Below are 27,999 nucleotides of genomic sequence, written 5' to 3' on the forward strand. Positions count from 1 at the left end.
CCTAGAGATGGCAAATCCCGAGGTTGTAATCAGTAGCTGCAGCTCTCAAGAAGAGGAAAATCGCTGCACTTTTAACCAGCATACATCGCCCTCTGAGGAGCTTCTGTTAGAAGACCAGATGAGGCGAAAACTCAAATTTTTTTTCATGAATCCTTGTGAGAAGTTCTGGGCTCGTGGTAGAAAACCATGGAAGCTTGGCATACAAATTCTAAAAATTGCGATGGTGACTATACAGGTAAGCGTCTCAAATCATGAGTTTAGTGAAGGCCTCTTTTAGTAACAAAAAGGAGCATGGACAGTGGTTTTTCATAACTTTGAACTGTATGTATAATGGAGAACAATAAATTAGGAAACATACAATCTTAAACCCTTCTCCCTTCAATATTTGTGAAAGAAGACTTTGGGTTTTTTTTTTCCTTAATTATTTTCCTTCTCATCTTTCATTATATTACAATTTTGGTCACAAAATGGAATCAGTTTTTAGGAAAAGAAGATTTTAATATTTGGTTTCCAATAGAGAAGCTGGAGGTTTTTAAATCATCCATGAAAACTAGCTGTTGCCCAACCAGAGGATTCTTTACCCTCCTAGTTAGTTTCCTGGGAATTTCTCTCTTTTCAGAAATTTCAAAGGTTTCTGTTAAGGCAAGTATCTGGATTCTCACAGCCCTGTGATCATGGGAACCCTGTGATCATGGGAACCCCAACACTGAGCAATGTGGAAAAATGTGGAGTTAACTAAAAATGAGTGGCATACACAGTGAAATATGAGACTTCAATTTAGCAGAGTTTGAATCTCATTTCCTCGTCTTCTGTTGACATTTTTGGGGAAAACCATATCATGCAATTCTTTTTTTTTTTTTTTTTTAGACGTTTATTTATTTTTTTGAGACAGAGAGAGACAGAGCATGAATGGGGGAGGGTCAGAGAGAAAGGGAGACACAGAATCCGAAACAGGCTCCAGGCTCCGAGCTGTCGGCACAGAGCCTGACGCGGGGCTCGAACTCACAGACCGTGAGATCATGACCCAAGCCGAAGTCGGATGCTCAACCGACTGAGCCACCCAGGCGCCCCTGCAATTCTTTATATATACTGGTTATGATTTACTTTTGTGAAGATATATTTTCCTACTCGTAAGAGTAATGATCTCTCCTTAAAAGCAAAAGAGCAAAATTAAAAGCAGATATTAACAGGAAAAATAGATGTGATAGGTTTATTTTTATTAATACTTAACTTGGTGAAAAAATGCATATGTAAATAAATAACAAGTATTCAAGGAAAAAAAACTTTAAAGCCCTGAAATGACTAATCTTAACTGATTGTTGGGCACAAATGCTTAAGGTTAGGAGCTAAGGGGATTTCTACAATCATACGAAGTTGGTAGAATTTTTGCCTAAATTTCTCACACTTGTGTTATGTAAATGAAACTAACATTTGAGTGACTACTCTCTCCCAGGACATTATTTCATTTAATTATAATAACACTCCTATTGGATAAAAACTAGCATCCTTCATTTTACCGAAGAGGAAACTGATGTTTATAGAGTTTTTAAAAAGCCACATGACTAGTCAGTGGCAGAATCAAGAGCTTAGAGGCAGGTGCTTGCTCTCTCTAATATGTCACCATCAAAATGGGTGTTCAATTCTCCATATAATATTTGGCAAGTTGGAATTGAAATTCTTCCAGGTGATAATACAGTGCATCACAATAGTGAAAATTTTTATCTGTGTCGTTTCTGATAAGTAGAGGGAAAAGCCTGTGTCAGATGAACATGAATATCTTCTACTTAGTATGATTGTTACCACTTGAGTCTTTGCTATATTGGGGGCTAAGCATCATCATGTTCAATTCTTAAGTCAGAGGTAAGTAGTGGTATCCCTATGTCACGGATGAGAATATTGAGGCTTCCTGAAGTAAAATTGTCATAGTCAGGAAACTAGAAGAGGAGAGCTGAGATTCAACTCAGGTTTTATTCTAAGACTTGTGTTCTTAATTACTCCTAAATCTTTTAGGGAGCTCATCTAACCATCCTCTGTTTCCTAGGGTGCCCAAGAGGAAAATTGACCAATGGTTTAAGATGTTAAGCCTGTTAGTAATACACATATAAAAGGCATTTAGGGACGTTCTTAAAAGGAACTGAGAGTTTTTCTTAATTGTGATGTTTCCTCAATCCGTGCTGCAGCAACCAAGCAGAGGTGACGTAAAAACTTTGTGACTGAGCAAGTGTGACTTGGTGACAGATTCCCACTTTTCAGGGGAGAGAAGGTGGTCTTTCTGTTCACTTGGAGATTTTGTGTCTGCAGCAACAAAAGAAAGGTGTCTTTGATGACAGGCACCCTACTAAAATTTTCCCTTTCCCACTACCTGGCTTAGTCTCTGAATTACAATGGCTCTCTCTCTGCCATGGGTGCACTTTTGAGGGCAGGGACTGCTGTTTTCACATCGCATCCTCTGGACCCAGCTCAGTGCTCACGTGAGGGAGGTACTCATGTATTTGACTGCATTGGCAATTGGTCTTTAGGAATTCTCTGGAGGCTTTTCAGTCATCAGCTTCATTAGATGTAAAATCCCTAGAACATCAAGCTGTCATCTTATTGGGATTTAAATAGGATACTTGGCTTAAAGAGGCTCTTCAGAAACGCAAGTCCAGTTAGGTGGAGAGCACTGACATATGTGGGGTGTAGGACATACATCATGAGGAGAGGTGAAAAGAGAAAAGATTTGTGTGCTTTACTTTTCCCCAATAAGACCCTGGACTACTTTGTGTAACATGCCAGGGTGACTAGAGCTTGGATTTAGTCTGTTGGACTTGGGTTCAGATTTTGGCTACACCCTTGCTAGTGATGTGACTTGAACAACATTATTTAACTTCTTTCCCTTTATGTCCCCATCTATAAAATGGGTATATTAGGAACTGTACTGTGGGATTCGTATGAGGAAAGTTCCTGGTATGGCACATAGGTGCTCAATGTTGTTCCCTTTTTCCATATAAAATACACCCTGCATTGCTCTGGGATCCAGAGTGTATGTTAGAGTGTATGTTCTAAAGTTACAGTGTGTGTGTTTGTGTGTGTATGTGTATGTGTGTGTCACAGAGTGAGAACAAGTGAGAGTGAGCAAGAGAGAGGACGTGCAAGAGAGCAAGAGACTGAGATGGTTTTGGAGGGAAGAGAGACTTTGAGTACATAAAGTTTCAGCTATGACTGAAAGAGATTATGTTAATACCACAGCAATGCAGTTAAACAAGGATTTTAAGCATGAATAACTGAGTTTCATATAAAACTCTGGTGTCAATCCTTCATGAATATGTAAGGAAGGATATGTTATATTAATATTATTTAATTTAGAGGTCAGTCGAGAGGATATTTTTATTTTTGGTCTTATTGTCACAGTTTGGGTAATTAAATGGTGACAATTAACTGTAATAGCTTGATTGGAGGATTTAGACTTATTTAAGGTATTTCTTATATTGCATTGTACACCTTCTTCAAAACCTTCTTGATGTCCTGCATAAATCATTAAAAATCTTTAAAAATTTTTTTTTGTTTTTATTTTATTTTTGAAAGAGAGAGAGACAGAATGTGAGCGGGGGAGGGGGTAGAGGGAGGAAGACACAGAATCTGACACAGGCTCCAGGCTCTGAGCTGTCGGCACAGAGCCTGATGCGGGGCTCCAACTCACTGACTTGAGAGATTATGACCTGAGCTGAAGTTGGATGCTCAACTGACTGAACCACCCAGACGCTCGCCATTTAAAGATCTTTTACTTGCCCTGTAAGCCCCTGGACCATCTGCCTCCAGTTTTTCTGTTGACATTTTTTTCTTGGTGTTCCTTCGATTGGATTATGCTGGAACCCTCAATGTCCCCCACCAAAGTGCTAAGTTGTACTTCACCTTCTTTGTCTTTTCCCTGAGCTCTTCAAATGTCCTCACCCAAGTTATGCACATACTTCAGGGGTTTCCATCATTATTTCTTTCTTAAAGAAACTTTCCCATTTCTTTAGCCAGAGTGACCTAGCTTCTCTAAATTCCTAAACAAGGACTTCTCTGAAATCTTTTAGTGGTGGGGGCAACATCCTAAGTAAGATCATACATGAAAATGTGCAAAGCTACTTTCTTTCGTTTTATTTTTATTTAAAAACATTTTTTAATGTTTATTTTTAAGAGAGTGAGAGAGACAGAATGCAGGTGGGGGAGGGGCAGCGAGAGAAAGAGAGAGAGAGAGAGATGCAGAATCGGAAGCAAGCTCCAGGTTCTGAGCTGTCAGCACAGAGCCCAACATGGGGCTTGACCTCATAAACCGTGAGATCACAACCTGAGCCGAAGTTGGACATTTAACTGACTGAGCCACTCAGGCGCCCCTATTTTCTTTCATTTTAAAACTAGAAGCCCACCTTCTCTTTAAGGTCAAATTAATTAACAGCTACAGAAACTTTAATTTCTATTGAATACATTCAGGATTAATTAAACATTGAATCTGGAATAGATAAATTGGTCGTTATATGGAGACCTTTTATTTCATTGGTTTTTCACCCTCTTTTCCTTTTTTTTTTTTTTTCTTTGAAGCTGGTCTTTTTTGGGCTGAGTAACCAGATGGTTGTAGCTTTCAAGGAAGAGAACACTATAGCATTCAAACACCTCTTCTTAAAAGGATATGTGGACCGAATGGATGACACTTACGCAGTCTACACGCAAAGTGATGTGTATGATCAGATCATCTTTGCAGTAAACCAGGTAAATCGAGTATGTGTGTTCCTACTTGGGAGAAAGAACAGCCCGGGGAACTGTTAGCAATGTATATAATAGAAACTGACATTCCAGTGTAGAAGGGTGAACATTTCTGTGATGATAGGTATAAAACCATTTTTAAATTATTTTTAAAAATCTCACCATCAATCTTCTATGAAACTAAAAATTGAGGAAAGCTTATTGTTTAGTGACAGAGAGGCAGAAACTTTAAAGGCTTCATTAAAATAATCAGAGCTAGGGGCTGGCATGAGTGCTTCAAAGATTTAAAATTATTAACCGTGGCCCTGGTTGTAAGTACTCATTAAGTCTTCAGAGTTTATACTTTCAGGGGCTCTTAACCAATAATGAGAATATTAACTTTGCAGAGCATATATAGCAACTAAGATCTGAAGGTTCATTTAAAAATTAAGTAAGGCCTTAAAGTCATACATGACAATGATTTTATTGTAACATTGATTAACTGCCAAAAAAAGTAAATTATTAAGATGACATCATGGCTCCTCATTATCTAGAGACAATCTCTGTACCATGAGGTAGCAAACAGCCAGAATGAAATATGTATTTACGGCACCAAGGCTTTCTGTCAATGGCCAGAAATCTATAGTAATAGAAGGAGATTGAATAAGTTATTACACAGGATTCTGGGTCCGTGTGAAAAATTCCTCTGTCAAGGTAGAGGTGCAGAGGTTAAGTGAGGACAGACGCCCAGCCCTGATTAAAGCCCTACAGAGGCCACAGCCACTTGGGGGCCCCATCGGTCAGTCCCACAGGTCACCTACCTTCCAGCCATAGTCCCACACACCACATTCCTGCCCCAGAGTCTCTGACTCCAGCTCCAGGGCTGCCCTTTAGCTGGACACAGTCCTACCACTTATCTCTGACCACTCAGCTCTCGCACAGACTTCCACAAAGAGTCTTACGAGGACAGCAAGGCAGTCCGACCACAGCATATCCTATAATGATAGCAGGTCACCTGCAGCCCTGCACCTTGGATCTTTTATGTTTCAAGGTCTTACAAGGTTCAAGACTTACAAGTTTCTATGGTCCGGAGGTTCAGATCTTTAGGTAACTCCTGTGAGGATTGGCTCACAGACAGTGGGCACTCAGATGGGCCCGTACTTGTATGACTCGACTTCATGACCCCTGCTTGTTCTCCAGCTTTCCTTCTCATCACACCCCCACCTTGCAGGCACGCTGGTCTACTTGGGACCTTACTACACTCAATATCTTTTACCCTTCGTTTTCATTTAATGGACTTGTTTACCTTTTACACCTTCCCACCCCCAAAATAAAACTACCAATTTGGCTCAGAGTAGCTTTAGCAAGGTGTAATACGCTTATTTCCTCGAATAGAAAACAAAACCCTCAAAACTGACTATCTCTACGTCATACTGTTTGCCCCCTACATGTAGGACGTAATGCTACTTAACAGCATATGCAGCTTACTTTTATTACCGTGGATTTCTGGCTCCTTTTCCCAGTCCCATGGCTAATGGAGAGCTTGGTGCTGTAATTACATATCCTGTCCTAGCAGTTTACCATTTCACTGTGAAGAGATTAGCTCTCATAAATAAAGAGCAACTATTGCTCTTCTACTATAAAAGTGTTAGAATATTTTTTACCTTATCATGAATTTGACAAATATTTGAGCACCTACTCTATGCCTACTACTGTTTTAAGTGCTGGGGTTAGAGCAGTAGCCTTGATAAATTCCTTGCCCTGTGGAATTTACATTCTAACAAAGGAGGTAGATTTTTTTTTTTAATTAATGTTTGTTTACTTTTGAGAGAGAGAGAGAGAGCATGAGCAGAAAGGGACAGAGAGAGAGGGAGACCCAGAATCTGAAGCACACTCCGGGCCCTGCACTGTCAGCACGGAGCCCGATGCTGGGCTCAAACCCACGAACCGTGAGATGATGACCTGAGCTGAAGTTGGGCGCTTAACCGATTGAGCCACCCAGGTGCCCCAAAGGAGGTGGATTTTAATAAGTTTAACCCAAACCATTTGATTTCAGATAGTAATGAGTGCTATGGAGTAAAATTAAGTAGCACAAGAGGGTTAACAGTTTCTTCGAGGTGGTCAAAAAAGGCCTCTCTGAGGATTCGAAATCTGGGGAAGAAGATTCCAGGCTGAAGGAGTAGCAACAGCAAAGGCTCTTGAAGCCAGAATACATTTAGTATGTTTGAGGAAATACAAAGGAGGGGAGTGTGACTGGGCTAGATCTCTTAGGGCTTTACAGGCCCTGAAAAGGAGCTTTGGAATTTATTCTCAGACCGGAAGCCATGGGAGGGCTTTCAGTGGGGGAGCTTTGCTCTAATATTAGCAAAGGCTAATATCTGTTCCCTCAAGTATTTAGCATCTGTTTTGTATCAGATAGTGTTTTTGATACATGGATACTACAGTGAGCAAATAGACAAAGTTGAGGAAGTCATATTCTAATAGGGAGAGACAGGCAGTAAATAAGGATACTGTTAGGGAGAGACAGGCAGTAAATAAGGATACCATTTGTCAGTTGGTTATAAGTATACATAAGTGTGCTGTAAAAAAAAAAAAAAAAAAAAAAGGTAGCAGCAGCAGGCAGAGTGAATGGGTGGAGGTGGTCAGGAAAGGCCCCCTGATAAGTGACAGGTGGGCAGGACAGCCCAGAGTGTGGGGAGGCAGACTGCAGCCATCTCAGGGAGGAGCCCTCCAGGGAGAAGGGACAGCACGAACAGAGTCTGGAACAGGTTCGTGTTTTGGGTATCACTGTCCTAACGGCTTTACGTGCATTAATTCACTTATTCCTGTAACAATTCTGGGCATTCTTTTTTTTTTTTTTAAGTTTATTTATTTATTTTGACACGGAGAGAGTGAGCAATGGTCAGAGAGAGAGAGAGAGGAAGAGAGAGAATCCCAAGCAGGCTACACACTGTCGGCACAGAGCCCGACATGGGGCTCGATCCCATGACCCTGAGATCTTGACCTGAGCTAAAATCAAGAGTTGGATGTTCAACCGACTGAACCACCCAGGTGCCCCAGCAGTCCTGTGAGTTCTATATGGAGACTGGACTGTGGTGAGAGGCGGACAGGAAGCAGGAAGACCACAGCAGTAGGAAGAGATTCAGTTTGTCAGGGTGAGAGGTGAGGTGGTGTGGACAAGGCGATGAGAGGCAGTCAGATTTGGAAGATAATTTGAAAGTAATGCATGACTTTTTGATGGGCCGGAAGTGGAGTATGAGAAAAAGAGAGTGAAGAATCGGTTCTAAGTTTCGGCCTGTGAAGCTGATTGGCTTATGGAGTCACTGATTGAGAAGAGCATTTTTCATGGAAGGAGATGGTTTTTCCGTTTGCACGTTTGCATTTGAGATACCTCTTAGACACCAGAGGTGCCATGCAGGCAGATTGCTACCCATGTATGCGTTTGGGTGGAAAGGTCAGGAGACGTAAATTTGGAAGCTGTTGGCGTACAGATCTTGTTTCAATGTGGGGCTGGTTGAGATCTCTTACCGAGAGAATGTGGGTGAAGAAGTGGAGGACTGAATCCAAGGGTGCTCTGACAGCTAGAGGTTGGCAGGAACAGGATTCAGCAAAGGAGACTGAGACAGAGAGCCTGTGTCCCAGAAGTCTAGGGGAGAAGACATCCTGCGAAAGGGAAGGCACTCGGCTGCATCAAACGCTGTGGGAGGCTAAGTTAAATAAGAACAGAGAACCATGCCTCAGATCTGGTAAAATGCTGCTGGTGGTGGCCTGGACAAGGCCCAGCTCAGCATCTATCCCCCTAGGCCCAGATTACAAATGATCCTTTCACTGATTTTAGCATTTTCACATGCATTTTTATAGTAGAATTATTTATCTGTGTGTCCATCCCACTAAATCCAAGAGATGGCTACCATATCCCTATCTTCGTATCACTTCTTGTGCCAAACAGCATTGTTCATAGTAAGCCCTGAAACCCTTTTTTCTTCTACAGAAATGCATTCAGAGTTTGAGTTGATGGTTATTCCAAAGTACCATAAGATTCTCACTGGTAAAATTACATTTGTTTGTTTGTTTGTTAGTTTGTTTGTTTAGAGGACTCCCAGGATGGGGGAATATTGCTGTGAAAGTGACTAAACTATTCTTGCAAAGATAAAGATGAAACTATTTTTTTAAGTCTTGCAAGTTAGCTTGGAACAACTCTATCCCCCTTCCTATATTAAAGCAGCAAAGCGGAACTCTGATCTTACAAGAAGTAGTTCAAAGATAAAGTTTGTATTCACACTGAATGCACAGATCAGTTCCTGAACATAGTTCTTTAAAGAAGGAAAGAACCGCAGAGATGACGTGGGTTAAACCTTGAATTTTGTAGACAAGGAACCAGAGGCTCAGAAAGTTTGTGTCTTGCTCACAGTCACAGACATGAGACTTGAGCCCAAAACTTGAGTGCTTTTTCTGGCTGCTGTCCTGGTGCACATTAGCATGTCGCGTACTACGCATGTCAGTGTGAATGTGAATGTCTCCATCCAGAAAGCAGGTTGGGATCTGCCCATTTCAGAGACGGGCTGGGTAGGGAATCATGGCTTCATTTCTGCCTGGCTGGTGTTCCCATTTTCTGTTTCTCTTTTCTGTTCAAGTACTTGCAGCTGCGCAGTATCTCGGTGGGGAATCATGCATATGAGAACAAGGGTACCGAGCAGTCTGCTATGGCGATCTGTCAGCACTTCTACAAGCAAGGGAACATCTGTCCTGGAAATGATACCTTTGACATTGATCCAGAAATGGAGACTGGTAATGTTCTGCAAAAAACTAGAGCTTCTATTTTTTAACTCCTTGATTTATACTTAAAGTTAGCAATTTTGTCTCTGAAAATGTTGATTTGGTCTGTACTGTTAGGTCATAGTGAGAAACTACATAGGGAGTTATCATGTGTCAGGTACCGTCCCAAGCCCTTTACTGTAACTCATGATTTTTTTTTTTTAAAAAAGCAACAACAACAGACCAATAAGGCAAGGTGTATTATTATCCTCATTTTATAGAAGACTAAAGTATGGCTCAGAGAGTTAAGTGATATATTCCAGATGGAGCTAGGAAGAGGCAGTGCTGAAATCTGACCCAGGCTGTCTGTGCTCTTAGCCACTATACCCTTGACCTGTATATACCACTGCCTCTTATGCTGGATAAGCCAGTTAAATAGACTTATACTATCCTTAGAAGACGTTGTACTTGCAAATTTGCAATGTCTGTAAAACTCCCTCCCCTCAACTGCACTTCACTATTTAGTATCTTTGTGGGTCATTTCAAGGAGAAACCAGAACCAGAGTTTAGAATACAGTGGCTTATTCTTTTTTTTTTTTTCAACGTTTATTTATTTTTGAGACAGAGAGAGACAGAGCATGAACAGGGGAGGGGCAGAGAGAGAGGGAGACACAGAATCTGAAACAGGCTGCAGGCTCTGAGCGGTCAGCACAGAGCCCGATGCGGGGCTCGAACTCACGGGCCGTGAGATCATGACCTGAGCCGAAGTCGGACACCCAACCGACCAAGCCACCCAGGCGCCCCTACAGTGGCTTATTCTTATTAGCAAAGTTCTATTTACAGTCTGTACCTAAAACATTAAATTTTCAAGTGCTTTTAACAACAGCCACTGGGAGGTTTTTTGGAGAAGGATACTAAAGGATTACAGTACAGATTATTGAAAACTTCTAAAATGCTGTCTTCCCTTTTTTTCCTTAAGTTTATTTATTTATTTATTTATTTATTTATTTATTTATTTATTTATTTATTTTTGAGAAAGAGAAAGAGAGAGCAAGCAGGGGAGGGGCAGAGAGAGAGTAAGAGAGAATCCCAAGTAGGCTCCATACTGTCAGTGTGGAGCCCAATGTGTGGATCCCTGCCGATGTGGGGCTCAAACTCATGAACTGTGAGATCATGACCTGAGCCAAAATCAAGAGTCAGAGGTTTACATGACTGAGCCACCCAGGTGCCCCATGTCTTCCTTTTTTTTTTTTCCCCCCCTTAAGTATAGTCTAGTATAGAGGGGAAAATAGTATTTAAAAAAAATAGATCCTTTAAACTTAGACAATTTTGTCTTAAGTACTCCAAGTTCTTCAAACTTATGCTTAGGATACAAAAAAGGGAGAAGGGACTCAAAATTTAGGCTTCCAGATTCAGGAAGGAAGATAGCATTCTACAGAAGACTCATGAGACAGAATTCATGTCTTCTGCCCTCCACCCACTCCAGAAATGGTGCATCCACTCGTGTCTTGAAAAACAAATGATTCATTGTAACTAAGGGGTACTGACTTTTGGCTTTTAAATCTTAATTCAGAAGAATAGTAGAATCTGAATAATCTAGTCTTAAATGTATTATCCTTTCAAGATGCAGTTTTACTTATTTATTTTAGGCTATCTACAGAATGTTTTGTTCCTTTCTATGGCAGAATGTTTCTTTGTAGAGCCCGATGAACCTTTTCACATTGGAACACTGGAAGAAAATAAACTCAACTTAACACTGGACTTTCACAGGTGAGGGAGGCAGATGGGAGTATAACTTATATTTGTGTGTGCATGTTTTCACTGCACTAAAGGCTCCTCTGTTTCCTAGACTCCTAACAGTGGAGCTGCAGTTTAAACTGAAGGCCATTAATCTGCAGACCATTCGTCATCACGAGCTCCCTGACTGTTACGACTTTACTCTGACTGTAAGTGTGGGCTGGGCTGAATTTGGCCCCTGTCTGAAGGAAAACTGTTTGATTTAGTTACATGTTTCATCTGCTTGTATTGAAACATGATCAAATATATAGGATGTTTCCACTTGAGTGTGCACAGAAGAAGCATTGGTAGAGCTGGCTCTATTTTGTTGTGGTAATTTACTTGTTAATTATCTATCTTCTGTACCTCAGTGTAAGTTCTGTGAGGGGAGGGACCTTGCCTTGTTCAGTGCAGTGTCTCCAGTCCCAAGAACGGTGCCTGGCACAGGGTAGGTGTTCAAATACAAAAGGAGTAGAGACTTGTAGGTCCCGTGTAGTGGGCTCTTGGCAGTCTGTGGCTGTCTGCCTATGGCCATTGCCAAGGGTTCTTGCCGCCGAGTCTCCTCGCCATAGATGTGTGCACATTTTGCTTATTGGTCACAGTGCCTTCCTTGGGCTACCTCTGAATGCGCTGGTTTCTCCCCCTTCGGCCCGTCTCTGTTCTGTATATTCCAGTTGCAAATGGTGCTATTAATGCTCTCTGGAGAACATAAGATGCCTGCCAGGAGTGTTCATTTCCTCATGACGCTCAGGGTCAGTACCCCAGTGCTATCTGGGGCATATGCTGAACAGCATTTGATGCAGCTTGCCTTCACTCAATCCAGATTGCTATGACTTCAGCAATAGTTTGTACCAGAGCTGTGTCCATGATATTCAACAACTGGCTATGAGAAATCAAGTTTTTTAAAGAAATTTCAGAATGTAGTATCATTAGTCATTATGCATATCATTTAAAGGAAAAAGCGCAAATACTATGAGACTATTTTGAGTTAGGCTACAAATTTTGATCCTAATATTAATCAGGAGGTTATGAATTTTCAATATTACTTGATTTTTTTTTTAAATCGAGCTATTATTTATCCACAGCCTTGTCTCTTCTTTCTCCTCTCTCTTACCACCTCCTGCACCACTCTTTTTTTTTTGTTTTTACTTTTTTTAACATTTTATTTATTTTTGAGAGACAGAGAGAGACAGAATGCGAGGGAGGGGAGGGGCAGAGAGAGGGAGACACAGAATCCTACATAGGCTTCAGGCTCTGAGCTGTCAGCACAGAGCCTGATGCAGGGCTCGAACCTATGAACAGTGAGATCATGATCCGAACCAAAGTCAGACAGTTAACTGACTAAGCCACCCAGGTGCCCCAGTCCTGTACCACTCTTGAACTGAGAAATGGTACTTTCAGAAGCTTTATAATCCTCAAGGCTCAGTTCAACTGACACCTTCTTCAGGGACCATTTTTACGATGCTTCAGTTAGGGACACATTCTATGCTCGCAACTCCAAAGTTTTATTTTTGGTTTTGTTTTTATGTTTTGTATGAGCTCACCTACCTTCTCCTTTGTTTTAGGATTGTCTAGATTTTTATCAACTCTGCTAGATTGAAAGCTCCTTGAGAGCAGGAGTCATTCTCCTAATTTTTTTCATCCCTCAAAGAACACAGTAGGTGCTTCAAATATTTGTGGAATGGATGAATGAAACATTTGTAAAATGCAGACTCTTTCCCATGACTCAATACAGTGGGGAGAGCAACCTGGCTGGTTAATCACATGCAGATGTTATATTTTTGCCACTATTGCAGATTCATCCCAAGCTCTCCCTGTGCATGGTGGATTTAGCAGTGTGTTTCACAGAACTGTAGAACTTACACCCTATAGGGTAGTTTAATGTTAAAAGCAATTAGTGCAACTTTATGGTTTAAGTAAACATGAACTGGGGCAGTATATGCCTAATTTAAAATGCAGGAGTTTTGGGGCGCCTGGGTGGCTCAGTCAGTTAAGCGGCCGACTTCGGCTCAGGTCACGATCTTGGGGTCCGTGAGTTCGAGCCCCGCGTCGGGCTCTGTGCTGACAGCTCGGAGCCTGGAGCCTGTTTCGGATTCTGTGTCTCCCTCTCTCTGACCCTCTCCGTTCATGCTCTGTCTCTCTCTGTCTCAAAAATAAATAAACGTTAAAAAAATAAAATAAAATAAAATAAAATAAAATAAAATGCAGGAGTTTTGGAATCAGGCAAGCCTAGATTTTAATTATAGCTCACCAGTTACTAGCTATGTAACTTTAGGCAAATTACTTAATTGGTTTGAGTCCTAGCTTTCTCGTTTGTAAAACAGAATTAATGCCCACCTACCTAACAAAGCTGTTGCCAAGACATCTATGTATCTATGTACCTATCTATCTAGTATACTGCATATATATGAGATATGTAAGGGACCTCCCTAAGTATCTGGTATATAACAGATATTTGATTCATGCAACAGCTATTTATGAAACCTTTCCTATGTATGTCTGTAATTTGGTTAGAATGTAAAAGCAGGGCATTAGCATTCACTCATAGCAGTTTAGTGCATTCTTGCATCATGTGTTTTGAGGCTCTTTATTAGGTGCACAGGCATCTAGGATTCTTGTGTTAACTTGATGAACTGACTCTTACATCATTATGAAGTGGTAATTTTTACCTCAATATTAATTCTTTGCTTTAAAATCTACTTTGGTTGATGTGAATATAACCACTCCAGCTTTCTTTTAATTAGTGTTAGCATGGTATATGTTTTTCCATCCTTTTGATATTAACCTATTTGTCTTATGTTTAAAGAGGGTTTCTTATTAGGCAGCATAGAATTAATTCTTGCTTTTTTATCCAACTTCATAATCTGTACCTTTTAGTTGGAGTGCTTAGACCATTTAAATTACATGTGATTGGGGCATCTGGGTGACTCAGTCAGTTAAGCGTCCAACTTTGGCTCAGGTCATGATCTCACGGTCAGTGAGTTTGAGCCTCGCATCAGGTTCTATGCTGACAGCTCAGAGCCTGGAGCCTGCTTCAGATTCTGTGTCTCCCTCTCTCTGCTCCTCCCCCCGTCACTGTCTGTCTCTATCTGTCTCTCAAAAATGAATAAACATTAAAAATTTTTTTAATTACATGTGATTATTAATATGATTTCTCTCTTTTTCTGCCTGGGTTCTGCCTGGAGTGAGTATTTTTTGGATATTATTTTAGCTAATTTGTTAGAAGTTTGCAGTCCAACATGAAGAGAAACAGAGTGATCAGACTCACTAAATTTATCTGAAGCCTTACATCTGCAGTAATGTCTGATTACCCCGCATGAAGAAGCTTCAGTAAAACTCATTTAAATGACAGACTTTTGAAAAAATGTTTTTTTCTTTAGGACTTGAGACAGGAGGCACTAAAAGCAAAGCAAAACAAACAAAACCCACACCTGATCTCCTTGTCTTGCTTTCCCTGTCCCTGCATGGGGACAGGGGAGAGAGCCAGAAGGGGAAGACAGACTGGGGAAGGTGTTCTGACATGGCTTTGTCCTACTTGGTGCCCAGTGTCCTGAAATGGTGATCCCTGAAGCAGGACATGGCTGTCGGCTCCCTGTCACCACATCCTTTTTTTATACATACGGTTCTAGAGTGGCTAAGGATGAAAATGAGGCCCAGAATGAAAATCAGAGAAGCGCCACCTGAAATGTTTCAAGCCTGAAATAATGAACCTCTGTGTTTGTAAGAACTGCAACAGCACTAACAAACTATCCCTTGGGGGCCTGGGATAGTCAGTTAAGTGTCCAATTTGGTTTTGGCTCAGGTCATGATCTTGCAGTTTGTGAGTTCAAGCCTCACGTCGGGCTCTGCACTGGCAGTGGGGAGACTGCTTGGGATCCACTCTCTCTCTCTCTCTGCCCCTCACCTGCTCATTCACGTGCTCTCTCTCTCTCTCTCTCTCTCTCTCTCTCTCTCTCTCTCTCTCTCTCTCAAAATGAATAAATAAATATATATAAAAACTATCCCCCACCGAGTCCCTAGGGAGGGAGGAAAAAGCTCACTTGGACCAGCTCTTGCTCATACCAAGAGGGCATCTTGAGGTACTTGGAGTAGGAAGGAGAGAGAAGTTCTCCTGTTTTATAAGTTGTCCAGGGCTGGAAGACTATCCTAGAAATACAGGATTTTAGAGACTAAAAGTTCTCAACAGAAGACCTTGCTCAACCTTCTCATTTCACAAAGAAAAAAAGGGCTCTTCCCAAAGTTGAACAGAGTTAGCATTGACACGGGGATGAGAATCTGGGTGGGCATCCTGTCAACCCTGAAAGATTTGTTTCCTAATTAATGCATAGAGACGTCTTGGCTTCAAAAACTATAGGTATGTTTTTGACCCTTTTCCTGTTTTTCACAGATAACATTTGACAATAAGGCCCACAGTGGAAGGATTAAGATAAGCTTAGATAACGACATTTCCATCAGAGAATGTAAAGACTGGCACGTATCAGGATCAAGTAAGTGATGACGTTTACTAGTTTTCAAAATGGTTATTAAATAAAAGGGTTATTAAACTACTGGGATATGTGGAGCATCAAAGGGAACAACTGGAACATTGCCAAGTCCCTAATTCTCTGCAAATAGATCAACTTATTGTAGGTATCTGATGTTCCAGCCAAGACATAAATTATTAGTACTTGAAATGACTTTTGCTGACTTCTACATGTGTCCTCACTGGCTCAGTTCTTACAAAAAAATGCACACACCCCCCAGCAAAAAATCACATATACCCAACCTAATATTTATTGAGTGCTTACTACATAAGGGCTTCCTCCTACATTTTAATATTTTAATTTTTATTATTTTTTTAAATGTGTATTTATCTTTGAGAGAGAGAGAGACAGAGGGTGAGCAGTAGAGGGGCAGAGAGAGAGGGAGACACAGAATCTGAAAAAGGCTCTAGTCTGTGAGCTGTCAGCACAGAGCCCGACGCGGGGCTTGAACTCATGGACTGTGAGATCATGACCTGAACTGAAGTTGGGTGCCTCACTGACTGAGCCACCCAGGCATCCCAGCGTTTTAATATTTTTAAAATATCCTTGAGATAGGCAGCATCCCTGTTTATGCAAATGAAGAAACTAAGGCTTAGAAGTGAATCTTGGTGCCCCTGGTCATACAGTGAGAGAGACATCAGGAAAGATTTGACCCTGAAGCATCCCTCACATTATATTTAGCTTCTATATAGGTTAAAAAGTAAACTAAATGAAGAAAGGGTGCATTCTTGGAAATATGGACATGAATTCAACTATAGACTGAATACCACTGAGAATTTTGGGGCTGAACCAGAAAATGGACTGTAAAGAATTTATCTCATTTTCTAGCCCCTTTGGTATGTTGTGCTGGACTTAATGATTAGGTCCGGGATTCTCAGATTCTGGCGAGCGAAAGAGTCACCCCAGCTCCCTGCAAGGCCATCCCTGGGTCTGGGCTGGGGCCTAGGAATGTACAGGTCACCCTTACTCATGCCACACTTGGAAAATCATTGCTTTAGGGGTAACTACTGGTTGAGTCACAAAGGTCAGAAGCAGTAATGAGATATTAAGAATAAACGATATGGGGGCACCTGGGTGGCTGAGTCGGTTGCATGTTCAAATTCGGCTCAGGTCATGATCTCGCGGTTCATGGGTTTGAGCCCCGTATTGGGTTCTGTGCTGACAGCTCTGAGCCTGGAGCCTGCATTAGATTCTGTGTCTCCCTCTCTCTCTCTGTCCCTCCCCTGTTCACACTCTGTTTCTCTCTCTCTCAAAAATAAGAAAATGTTAAGAATTTTTTTTTAAAATGACATGAAATTTCTTCATTCTAGTATTTTTTTCACTATTAGATACTTCAAATATATGAGGCTCTTAAATCACAATTTTATTTCAATGACAAAATTGTTTATTTGAAACACAAAGTTGTTTTGTCATCTGTAAACATTGCAATACTTCTCCACAAACTTTAGAATAGGAAGCATGAGAGTATATGAAAGTATCTGGCACAGGCTTTCTCTCAAATGCTTGTTTCTTAGTTTTTAGGCTTTTCTAAAGCAGATGTAGACATTTTAGTAACAATTAGATGCCCCTTGGCCAATATTAATGGGATGTTTTATTACTGAATTTTTTTTAATAGATTTTTTTTAAGTTTATTTTGAGAGAGAGAGCACACACGAGCTGGGGGTGGGGCATGGAGAGAGAGAGCCCGAGAGAGAGTGAGAGAGAGAATCCCAAGCAGGCTCTGCACTGTAAGTGCAGAGCCCAATGCAGGACTTGATCTCATGAACCACGAGATCATGGCCTGAGCCAAAATCAAGAGTCTGACGCTTAACCGACTGAGCCACCCCGGCGCCCCATTACCGAACTAGTCTAAGTGCTTGTTATTGTTTTACCAGTAGGGGGCAGTCTTGTCACTCAGGTCTCACCTGAGACCTCCTGGCCCCTATCATGCTGTACGAATGAGCCTCTCCCCTCCATCACCCATACCAGCAGTGTGCTTCTTCTAGAGCCGTGGTTCTTGAGCTCTAGTGTCATCTGTAAGAGCTTGTAAAAATGCAGTTTCTGACTCAGCAGGTCTAGGGTGGGGCCAGAGTGCATTCCTAACAGTGCCCGAGGGATGCCACGCATCACTAACCTAGAATGACAGAGGCTGGAGACAGACTGCAAAGATTTGAATCCCAGTGCTGCCACCTGCTGGCTTTATCACCTCGGGCAAATTCCCCTGACCTCTGTGTGCCTCATTTTCTCACCTGTCCAGTGGGGATAATCACACCCCCGCTTGCTGGGGTTGCCGTGAGGATCAAATGAGGTAATACCTACAAAGTGCTTAGGACTATGGGTGGCTTAGCACTACCCGTTAGCTATGGTGCTTTCTTTTCTTCGCAGCACTTACTCCTGTCTGAAAGCATTTTGTTCATGTACCTTGTTTACGTCCCTGCGTGTCTCCCGGCAGTAGAACAGAAGTTCCCCAAGGTCTGGGGCCTGTGTTGTTCACCACTTGTATCCTCAGCATCTAGAAAAACTGCCACACGGTGGGTTCTTGGTGAATATTCTATACCCAGATAGGTATGTTTTAATAGGGTGTGCAGGAAGGCTAACTGTATTAAGGACAAAAGACCACAGGCTTATAATTAAAGATCTCTTATTGATGGCAGTAGTAATTTCCGAAAGAAGGCCTTTTATTTTTTTTATTTTTTATTTTTTAAATTTTTTTTAATGTTTTATCTTATTTTTGAGAGACAGAGAGAGACAGCATGAGTGGGGGAGGAGCAGAGAGAGAGGGAGACATAGAATCCAAAGCAGGCTCCAGGCTCCAGGCTCCGAGCTGTCAGCACAGAGCCCGATGCGGGGCTTGAACCCACAAACTGCAAGATCATGACCTGAGCCGAAGTCGGATGCCCAACCTACTGAGCCACCCAGGCACCCCCAAAAGAAGGCCTTTTAACTTTCTTTACATACTAATGGGAAGAACACTTACCAGGACCTTTTCTCTTTGCTGTCTTTGTGGAAAGAATGTCTGAATTATCTAAATTACTCTAAAAAGCAGTGTGAAGGCTTCAGATAAAATTTGAAAATGCTTCTGAAGGAAACAAAAAGACTTGAATCAATGGGAGACACATCATATTTTTGGACAAGAGATTTAACATCATGTATATGCCAATTCTCCCTAAATTAACTTATGAATGTGACATGATCCCCCCGCCACCCTGCAAAAGTACCAGTAGGATTTTTAACAATCCTACTGGATTGAGGAATTTAACAATCAGATCCTCAAGAATATATGGGGGAAAAAAACCAAGTAAGAATAGCTAATAAAACACTAATGAGAGGTATTTGTCTTACGCATTAAAACACACAAAAACATCAAAAGGGCAAGATAAGGTACTTGAATACCTACAGTAATTTAATACCTGATAAAGATGTCATTGGGAATGAGATTTGCTCTTTTGATCGGCAAAAATAAAAGATAATTAATATGCAATGGTGGAGAAGACGTGGAGATGTGTGTAGGTATGTAAACTGGCATGATGTTTTTGAAGGGCAATTTCTTAGAATTTCTTTCTTAGAAATATGCATATGCCTTACCCCAACAATTTCGCCTTTAGATATTCGTTCGCCTAAAGGATCACTTTGATCCTCACGGCAACCCCAGCAAGCGGGGTGTGATGCACAGAGAGGACTTGAAGAATTGTTTGTAGCAGGAAAAAACAGATTGCAACCTGAGTGTCTTTACAAAGAGTATACATCTATATTGTGGTATGCCATGCAGCAGTTAAAAGAAATGAGGCTAAAAATGAAAGAAAAGAAAAAAAAACAAGAAGTAGAGGTCACCGTATGAATGTCCCACAGTATAAGCAGGTAATGCTCTTTCCTTCCAGTTCAGAAGAACACTCACTACATGATGATCTTTGATGCCTTTGTTATTCTGATATGCTTGGCTTCGTTAATCCTGTGCCTTCGATCTGTGATTACAGGACTTCAGCTTCAGCAGGTAGGGGTTGCTGCTTGCTAGGAATGCTGGGGACATTGTGATTGACTGAGAAATTCACTGTGCCTCCCTCTTTCCCCTAAAGGAATTTGTCAATTTTTTCCTCCTCCATTACAAGAAGGAAGTTTCTGTTTCTGATCAAATGGAATTTGTCAATGGATGGTACATCATGATTATTATTAGTGACATATTGACAGTTATTGGATCAATTCTGAAAATGGAAATCCAAGCTAAGGTAAAGTGATTTTTGTTTTGTTTTTTTTTTTTTTTACTATTTATGCCATTGTTAGTATCAGATTGGCACTAATATTTTCTCAGGATGTGAGAATTTGCAGAGTAAATGGTTTCTTTCAAACATTGTGTTAAATAAACAAAATCGCTAACAGTAAGTTTCTTAAGTCTAGTCAGGCAATTTCTTAGGCAGAGTTTTTCAAAGGTATATACAAGCCTCTGAGTCAGTCATTTGGGTACCTGATAAAAATACTCCATGTTACACTGATGAAATCTGAGCTCTAGGGGTGCGCCCGAGAATTCTTAGATGTCCCAAAGTAAAGAAGGTAAGAGGTGGGTTTTTTGTTGTTGTTGTTTTCACAAGAAATGCTAGAATCTTCAACAACAACAAAAAGAGTAGGGCCCTGGGTGAAAGTGAAGCCAGGCTACCACTGTGTGAGTGATGACAGTTGCTGCCTTTTTCTTACTTTCCCCGTTGATAAGCTACAAGATTTTCCATTCTAAGTCGGGATTAACCCAGCCTAGAAATCACCCCCCCTCCCCCGCCACTGCCGCCAAAGCAAAAATCGAATTAAAAAAACCTGATACTGTTCAAACTGACCTTGTTCAAATTTATATTTTTCTAGCCCTGGCTTCAACTGAGTGTGAGGATGAGCCACCTGGGGAGTCTGCTGATTGAGATTCCCGGTCAGAGGCCCCACGTGCAATGGCTCAGATGAGATAGGAGCGTACTTCTCCCTCATGTAATAGTCAGGGTGGGTTTCCCAGGTTGGCAACTCACTCAGCTCCACGCGGTCAGTCAGGGACCCACGTTCCTGCCACTGAGTTTCTCTGGAGCCCAAATTGTGCGGTTGATCCTGGGTCAGCTCAGGAACAGGTTGCAGCCTGTGTGGGAAGGGAAGGGCAACACGAGACGGCGGCACGGCGGTAGCTTTTACAGTCTGAAAGCCTTGGTAGTCTTGGTAGTCTTTGCTCTTGTTCACATCCCACTGGAGAGCGTTTAGTCACATTTAACTGCAAGGGAGCTGGGGAAAACAGCCCAGGCATGTTCGCTCCTTGGAAGGAACGAATGGATTTAGGATGATATGGAGTCCCTATCATTGGACTAGGGAACAAAAAGAAAGGAGCACAGGAGATATGCAGCAAATCTTTATTTTTACCAGCCTTAACTATCATTAACCTCATTGAGCTCTTAATGGTGTCCAGCAATGTTTTTTACATTTTTCTAGGCCATTCACTCCCCCATCTTTCAGATGATCGTTTCACGTTTTTATCCCTTCTGGAAACTCTAAAACCCCTGCCCCATCCTCACTGTCAAGTGATGAGCTTCTTTCCTGTTCACAAAACCACAGATAAAAAAAAAAAAAAAAGAAAGAAATTCTACAAGGCTCCACTTCATTTATCTACCTGCCAGCATCAGTGTCCATACACTCTGCTTTTTCTGTTTCTGTGGATATATTATTTTGGCTACTCTCCATGGCCAACCCCATGTGCCTCCCAGATGCCAACCCCCCTCCCCCCCCTTGCTTACCTAAGAACTTAGCTCCAGCTTTTCTTCTTCCTTTTCCCCATGCATCATCAGTTTCCCGTTCTCTACCGTGCCATTCCCGATGGTATGTGTGTTCTTTCTCCTTTATAAGAGACAAAAGCTCAACCTATTCTCTATCCAGCTACTTCCCTATTTTTTTGGCTCCCCTTTACATAGCAAAAGACCTTAAGAGTAGGTACCTTTGTTTCTAATTCTGTTCCTCCTATTCTCTGTTACATCTGCTCCAATCCGGCCGCCCTACCACCCTACAGAAAATGTTCCTTCCGATGACCTCCAGTGTTGCTGAGTCCAATAATTCATTATTTATCCTCATCTTGACCTATCAGCAGATTTTTTCAACTTTTTTTTTTTTTTTTTATTTTTGGGACAGAGAGAGACAGAGCATGAACGGGGTAGGGGCAGAGAGAGAGGGAGACATAGAATCGGAAACAGGCTCCAGGCTCCAGGCTCCGAGCCATCAGCCCAGAGCCTGACACGGAGCTCGAACTCACAGACCGCGAGATCGTGACCTGGCTGAAGTCGGACGCTTAACCGACTGCGCCACCCAGGCGCCCCACCTATCAGCAGATTTTAACACTGCAAGCGTTCCTTCTTTGTTGACGCACTTTTCCCCTGAGCTATCACTTACCTGGTTTCCATCCTAAATCACAGGCTGGTCTTCTGACTTCCTTTGCTGGTTCCTTCTCATCTCTCCAACCTATTAAAGTGACAAGGCCTCAAGGTGCAATGTTTGGACATATTTTCTTTCCTGCCACGGTCCTGGTGCTCTCATCCTGTCCATGGCTTTAAATAGTACCTCTCTGCCGATGATTTCTAAATCTGTGTCTTCAGTTTGGAATTCTTCTCTGAACTCCAGTCTCAGATATTTAATTGTCACCTTCATATCTTCATTTGGACGTCTACTTGGCACCTCAAATTTAACATACTCTGTGGTGTACATATACAATGGAACACTACTTGGCAATGAAAATGAATGAAATCTTGCCATTTGCCACAATGTGGATAGAACCGGAGGGTATTATGCTAAGTGAAATAAGTCAGCCAGAGAAAGACAGATATCCTATGATTTCACTCATATGTGGAATTTGAGAAACATAATAGATGACCATCCGGGAAGAGAAGGAAAAATAAGATAAAAACACAGAGGGAAGCAAATGATAAGAGACTCTTAAATACAGAGAACAAGCTGAGGGTTGCTGGAGAGGAGGTGGGTGGGGGATGGGTTAATGGGTGATGGGCATTAAGGGCACTTTTTGGGATGAGCACTGGTTGTCATCTGTAAGAGATGAATCACTGGGTTCTACTTCTGAAGCCAAGACTACACTGTATGTTAACTAACTTGAATTAAAAACAAAACAAAACAAAAAACAGAACACCCCAAATCTCAATCTCCACCTCCACAGGCCAAACCTGCTTCTTCATGGCTTTTTTAACTTCAGTTAATGGCAATTCTTTTCAGGTGCTTAAGACAAAAGCCATACATTTATCCTTGACTCTCCTCTTTGACTAATCCCCTCTTCCCTCCATCTAATCCAAGAGGAAATCCTATCAATCTACCTTTAAAAATCACCTCATCACCTCTATCATTACTAGTCTGGTCCAAGCCACCATCAGCTCTCGTCTCTATCATTGCAATTGCCTTCTCACTCTTTGGACAGTCTGCTCTTAATCATAGCAGCCAAATGGTATCATATCCTGTTCAGAGCTTTCAAATCTCCCCAGCCTATCAGAGTAAAATACAAAGGTGTTAAATTAGCCACGAGGCTCTAAACTACCTACCCCCTTACCTCTGTGACTCTGTACTCTCCCCCATTGCTCACTGCAGCTGGACTCCATCTTTTGAGGCACCCTCCTGCTATGGGGCCTTTGCATTTACTTGTCTCTGTGCCTGGAACACTCCTCTCCTAGCTTTTTGCTCAGCTTGTACTCTCTCACTCCTCTCAGGTCTTTGTTCAAATGCAACTCCTTTTAAAATGCAACCCTGGAGGCATTCTTTTTCCCCTCCCCTGAATTTTCTTCTCAGCACTTACTATCAGCTAATGTACTGAGAGTTCCATTAATTTATTTCTATTATCTCTCCCCCCCTCCCACCGCTAGAATGCAAGCTTCTGGAGAGAAGGAAATTTTGTCTCTCTGTTCACTTCTTTGTCCTTAGCACCTAGAACACTGCCTGATTGATTCCTATTACCCACCTCCCCCCCAACGAAATATTTTTTGTCCCAATGAATTTCTGTTACATAATCTGGTTATTTTTTTCCACTCTGTTTTAGAGTCTAACAAGTTATGACGTCTGTAGCATACTTCTTGGGACTTCCACCATGCTCGTGTGGCTCGGAGTCGTTCGATACCTCGGTTTCTTTCAGAAGTACAACGTAAGGATTCCATGGATCTCCATGCTGTTGGTATTCCTATCTTTCAGAGTTATTGCACTGCTTTGGCTGAGGGACAAGGGGATTCTAACAGCCTCTCTTACTTTCCTAGCTCCTTATTCTGACCCTTCAGGCAGCGCTGCCCAATGTCATCAGGTTCTGTTGCTGTGCCGCAATGATTTATTTGGGCTATTGCTTCTGTGGATGGATTGTGCTGGGGCCTTACCATGATAAGGTACCAATAAACAACGTTTTCCTGTTACTATCAAGCTCCTAAAATAGTGCCAGTTATTCTTTTAAAATGAGCTCCTTCTATTTTGTGACTCAGCCTGAAAATGTCGAAGGTCGTATATCTGGTGCCATGTTTGTGAACTGGTAAGGTGTGACCAACTTGAGAGAATAATTGATTCACTCAGCTACTTCACCTCCTTTTATGGACTATATCAGATAATTATGTCTTTATTTTATTTTATTTTATTTTATTTTATTTTATTTTATTTTATTTATTTTTTTACCACCTATGAGATCAAGATAAGTCAACTTGATTCATCAATATAAAGAGTCAGCTTTTGGGGCACCTGGGTGGCTCAGTCGGTTAAGCATCCGACTTCGGCTCAGGTCACGATCTCGCGGTCCGTGGGTTCGAGCCCCGCGTCGGGCTCTGGGCTGATGGCTCAGAGCCTGGAGCCTGTTTCCAATTCTGTGTCTCCCTCTCTCTCTGCCCCTCCCCTGTTCATGCTCTCTCTCTCTCTCTCTGTCTCAAAAATAAATAAACGTTAAAAAAAATTTAAAAAATAAAGAGCTTTTTAGGCAAGACTTTTGGAAATGTGATTTTATTAAAAAGGGAGTATAGGGAGGAACTTGAAGAAATCTATGCATTTTTTTTGTTACCAGAGTCAGTCCTGATTATAATACCATTATCCCAAATGGAATGAACTTTAAAATGAGAAGTATGAGCATGCATGGTTAGGACTTGGGTATCTCTGCATAAGTGTTTCTAGGATCTCTTTCCATGTAGGCAGAGGGAATGGTCAGACTTGACTCAGAAAAGCGCTGAGGGTGCAAACCAGCAGCTTCAATTCAGGCTGCTCCCCTTAAGGGGAGCACAAAGAAGGAGCTGCTTGTTCAGGAAAAACAGTAGGCATTATACAGGTTGCATGTATCACATAGCAAATGCTTGTAATTACTGCAGGCTAACTACATAGTTTACAAGGATACGTGGTCCATTATTTTTTAGTATAGTGTCATGAACAATCTCCAGTGGGAAGGAATGTGAAATAAAGTGAACTTTTTCTCTTTTCTTTTTCCAGTTCCGTTCTCTGAACATGGTCTCCGAGTGCCTTTTCTCTCTGATAAATGGAGATGATATGTTTGCCACATTTGCAAAAATGCAACAGAAAAGTTATTTGGTCTGGTTGTTTAGCAGAATTTACCTCTACTCATTCATCAGCCTCTTTATATATATGATTTTAAGTCTTTTCATTGCACTGATCACTGATACATATGAAACAATTAAGGTAGGTTCATCAAGAGCTTAAGTAGCAGCATTTTTCTAGAACTTGTAGAATGGCAATAAAATATGGTACCTAAGAGGGAGGAGAACAGCTAGAATGTTAATTTTTTCAAGGTGAAAAAGAAAGACTTCAATTGTAGATATTGAGAAACAGAAATGAAGAATTTGAATTTGTAGAATATTTTAGGTTTTGTCTCTAAGTAATTGTGCTTTTTTTCAAACAAGATTTCTAAACTCGTATTAGAATTCTAAAGACCAGTAGGCATTGGGTAAGTGAAACATATGGCGTTTCAAAATTTGATGGGGACCATTTAAAATCCAATTTTCATAAAGAAAAATTAACCTCTTGGTTTGGAGTGTACTGTGACTGAACCCAGACTCTTGGCAAGGACCTGCCTGGGACTATCCTGAGGCCTGATCTCCAGAAGAGTGAGGGGATTGATATGTCAGGTGCTAGCCATGTAAGCTTTATATGTGTTAGAAAAGCTGATTTGAAAAGCTATTATTTATATTGTCCCTCACATGGGATATTTTAAAAGTTATTTTGAGCCCTTTGAAATATGGAAAAGCAGGCTAAATATCGCTATATATTTAAATTTCTAATAACCTTATACTATTAGGTATACCATTGACATAGACACTTCCACTTGGGGACTTTCTGGGTATGAGAAGGGGTACTGAAACATGATATCATATAAATGGCCCCGGGGATAAAGAGAGGGTTAGTAGGAGTTGATGAGTTGATAATTATGAATACCTTGCTTGTGAAGCCAGGGCCATGACTTCATTTTTACTGACTTAGATTTCAGAAACTGATTGTCTTTATTAATACTTTCTTGGCAGATGTGTGCTTAGAGTCACCAAGGCCACTGAGAAAGAATATAGTTGTACCTGTCTAAATCCTGCCCCACTGTGCTCTAAAAGTTCACTGCCTTCAGCTCTTCATGCAGAGAACTATATGTTATTCAAGGGTGGTAGCCAAGGTCTCAAAGGTAGTAATGTTAGTTAACAACTCTTGATGATACAAGTCTGAGACTCACAGTTTAGGTGTTTACCTTTTTCCATGGGCCCAAAGCACCTGTCAGGTGGGCAAGTGATGGCTGGTCCTTTCTGGTCAGCACATGCTCTAGAGATCTTAGACCCTGAACTGACCCCTTAAACCTGTCTGTCTGAAAGAGAGACTCCCAAAGGGTATATAGAATGGATTCTTCCTGGAAGGATGGCTCAGACTCAGATTCAGCATGCCCATTTTGGATTGAGCCAGACTCATAAGAGAGAGCCCAGGAGGACACTGCAGAATTCTAGACTGACTTTTCCGTAGCTAAACCTAAGAATGTCTCTAGAGGCTATATCTCCCTGAAAATACTTGAAAGTGACTGAATTATCCCTTTAGAAAGATTCCCTCCCTTGACAAATGATTCATTTTGAATGTGGAATAAAGCTGTTTTCAAGGGACTTACTAATGAGAACTTTTTTTTTTTAATTCTTCTATGTAGCATTACCAACAAGATGGCTTCCCAGAGACTGAACTTCGTACATTTATAGCAGAATGCAAAGATCTACCCAATTCTGGAAAATACAGATTAGAAGACGACCCTCCAGGTTCTATATTCTGCTGTTGTAAAAAGTAGCTATCAGGCTAATCTGTGCTCTAGAGGGATATATAATATATAGCCGAGTTGGGAAACTGTATGGATATTTTAAGATCAGGTATAGTATATTTGAAGACTATTGCTTTGAGCAAACCAATAGCTATAATTTATCAAGAACTATTTATATTTTTAAAAGCAATATTTAATGTCTTTTGCAGCTTTATATTGGGTTTATTTTTTTAAATTAACTTGGATGAGAGAAGCCATTGGGTTCTTGTTATTTCTTGTTTATTTTGCCATAAGCTTTAGAATATGTTCTCTATCCCCCTCTTCAGCTCTTACACTCTTGCTTCCAGCTATTTTTACTGGATTGATTGTGTCATCAGTGGAGAACAATGCCTAGTCTGACTTCATAAAACTCACTAACTCTGGTCTTGACCACTCTCTGGGGTTCATCCCTGAGAGAGAGGGGAAGTGGTTGGTATATATCAGTAATTATTTTATTTTATTTTATTTTATTATTTTAATTTTATTTTTTATTGGAAAGAGAGAGCAAGCAAGCGAGCACGGGGGGAGAAGGGCAGAGACAGAGAAAGCAAGAATCTTAAGCAGGCTCCATGCTCAGCATGGGGCTCAACTTGGGGTTTGACGTGGGATTATACATGGGGCTTGATGTGGTGCTCAATCCTTGGGATTCTGACCTGAACCAAAATCAAGAGTCAGCTCAACCAACTGAGCCACCCAGGCATCCCTAATCATCGCATTTTAAATTCTTCTCTTGGGGCGCCTGGGTGGCTCAGTGGGTTAAGCGTCTGACTCTGGATTTTGACTCAGGTCATGATCTCACAGTTTGTGAGTTCAAGCCCTGCCTCAGGCTCTCTCCAGTCAGTGCAATGCCCTCTTCAAGGATCCTCAGTCAGTCATTCTCTGCCCCTCCCCCACTAGCTCGTGCATGTGCTCTCTCTCAAAAATAAATAAACGTTAAAGTACTTAAAAAAAAAAAAACCTTAAAAAAACAAT

At 41.3% G+C, this 27,999-nt stretch overlaps 1 protein-coding gene across 1 annotated transcript; it reads left to right on the forward strand.

Moving 5' to 3' along the window:
* Nucleotides 1–3: 3 nt before the first annotated feature.
* Nucleotides 4–27,984, forward strand: MCOLN3 (mucolipin TRP cation channel 3). Its single transcript, XM_060624586.3, has 12 exons — nt 4–235; nt 4,564–4,731; nt 9,339–9,492; nt 11,145–11,229; nt 11,309–11,405; nt 15,623–15,722; nt 19,616–19,728; nt 19,811–19,960; nt 23,776–23,877; nt 23,987–24,109; nt 25,185–25,391; nt 26,884–27,984. Exons 1-12 carry the CDS (start codon nt 8–10, stop codon nt 27,016–27,018), a joined length of 1,662 nt encoding a protein of 553 aa, XP_060480569.1. The 5' UTR covers nt 4–7; the 3' UTR covers nt 27,019–27,984.
* The last annotated feature ends 15 nt before the right edge of the window (nt 27,985–27,999 follow it).

This window comes from Panthera onca, chromosome C1 (assembly GCF_046562875.1).
Source record: "Panthera onca isolate mPanOnc1 chromosome C1, mPanOnc1 haplotype 2, whole genome shotgun sequence".
NCBI lineage: Eukaryota > Metazoa > Chordata > Mammalia > Carnivora > Felidae > Panthera > Panthera onca.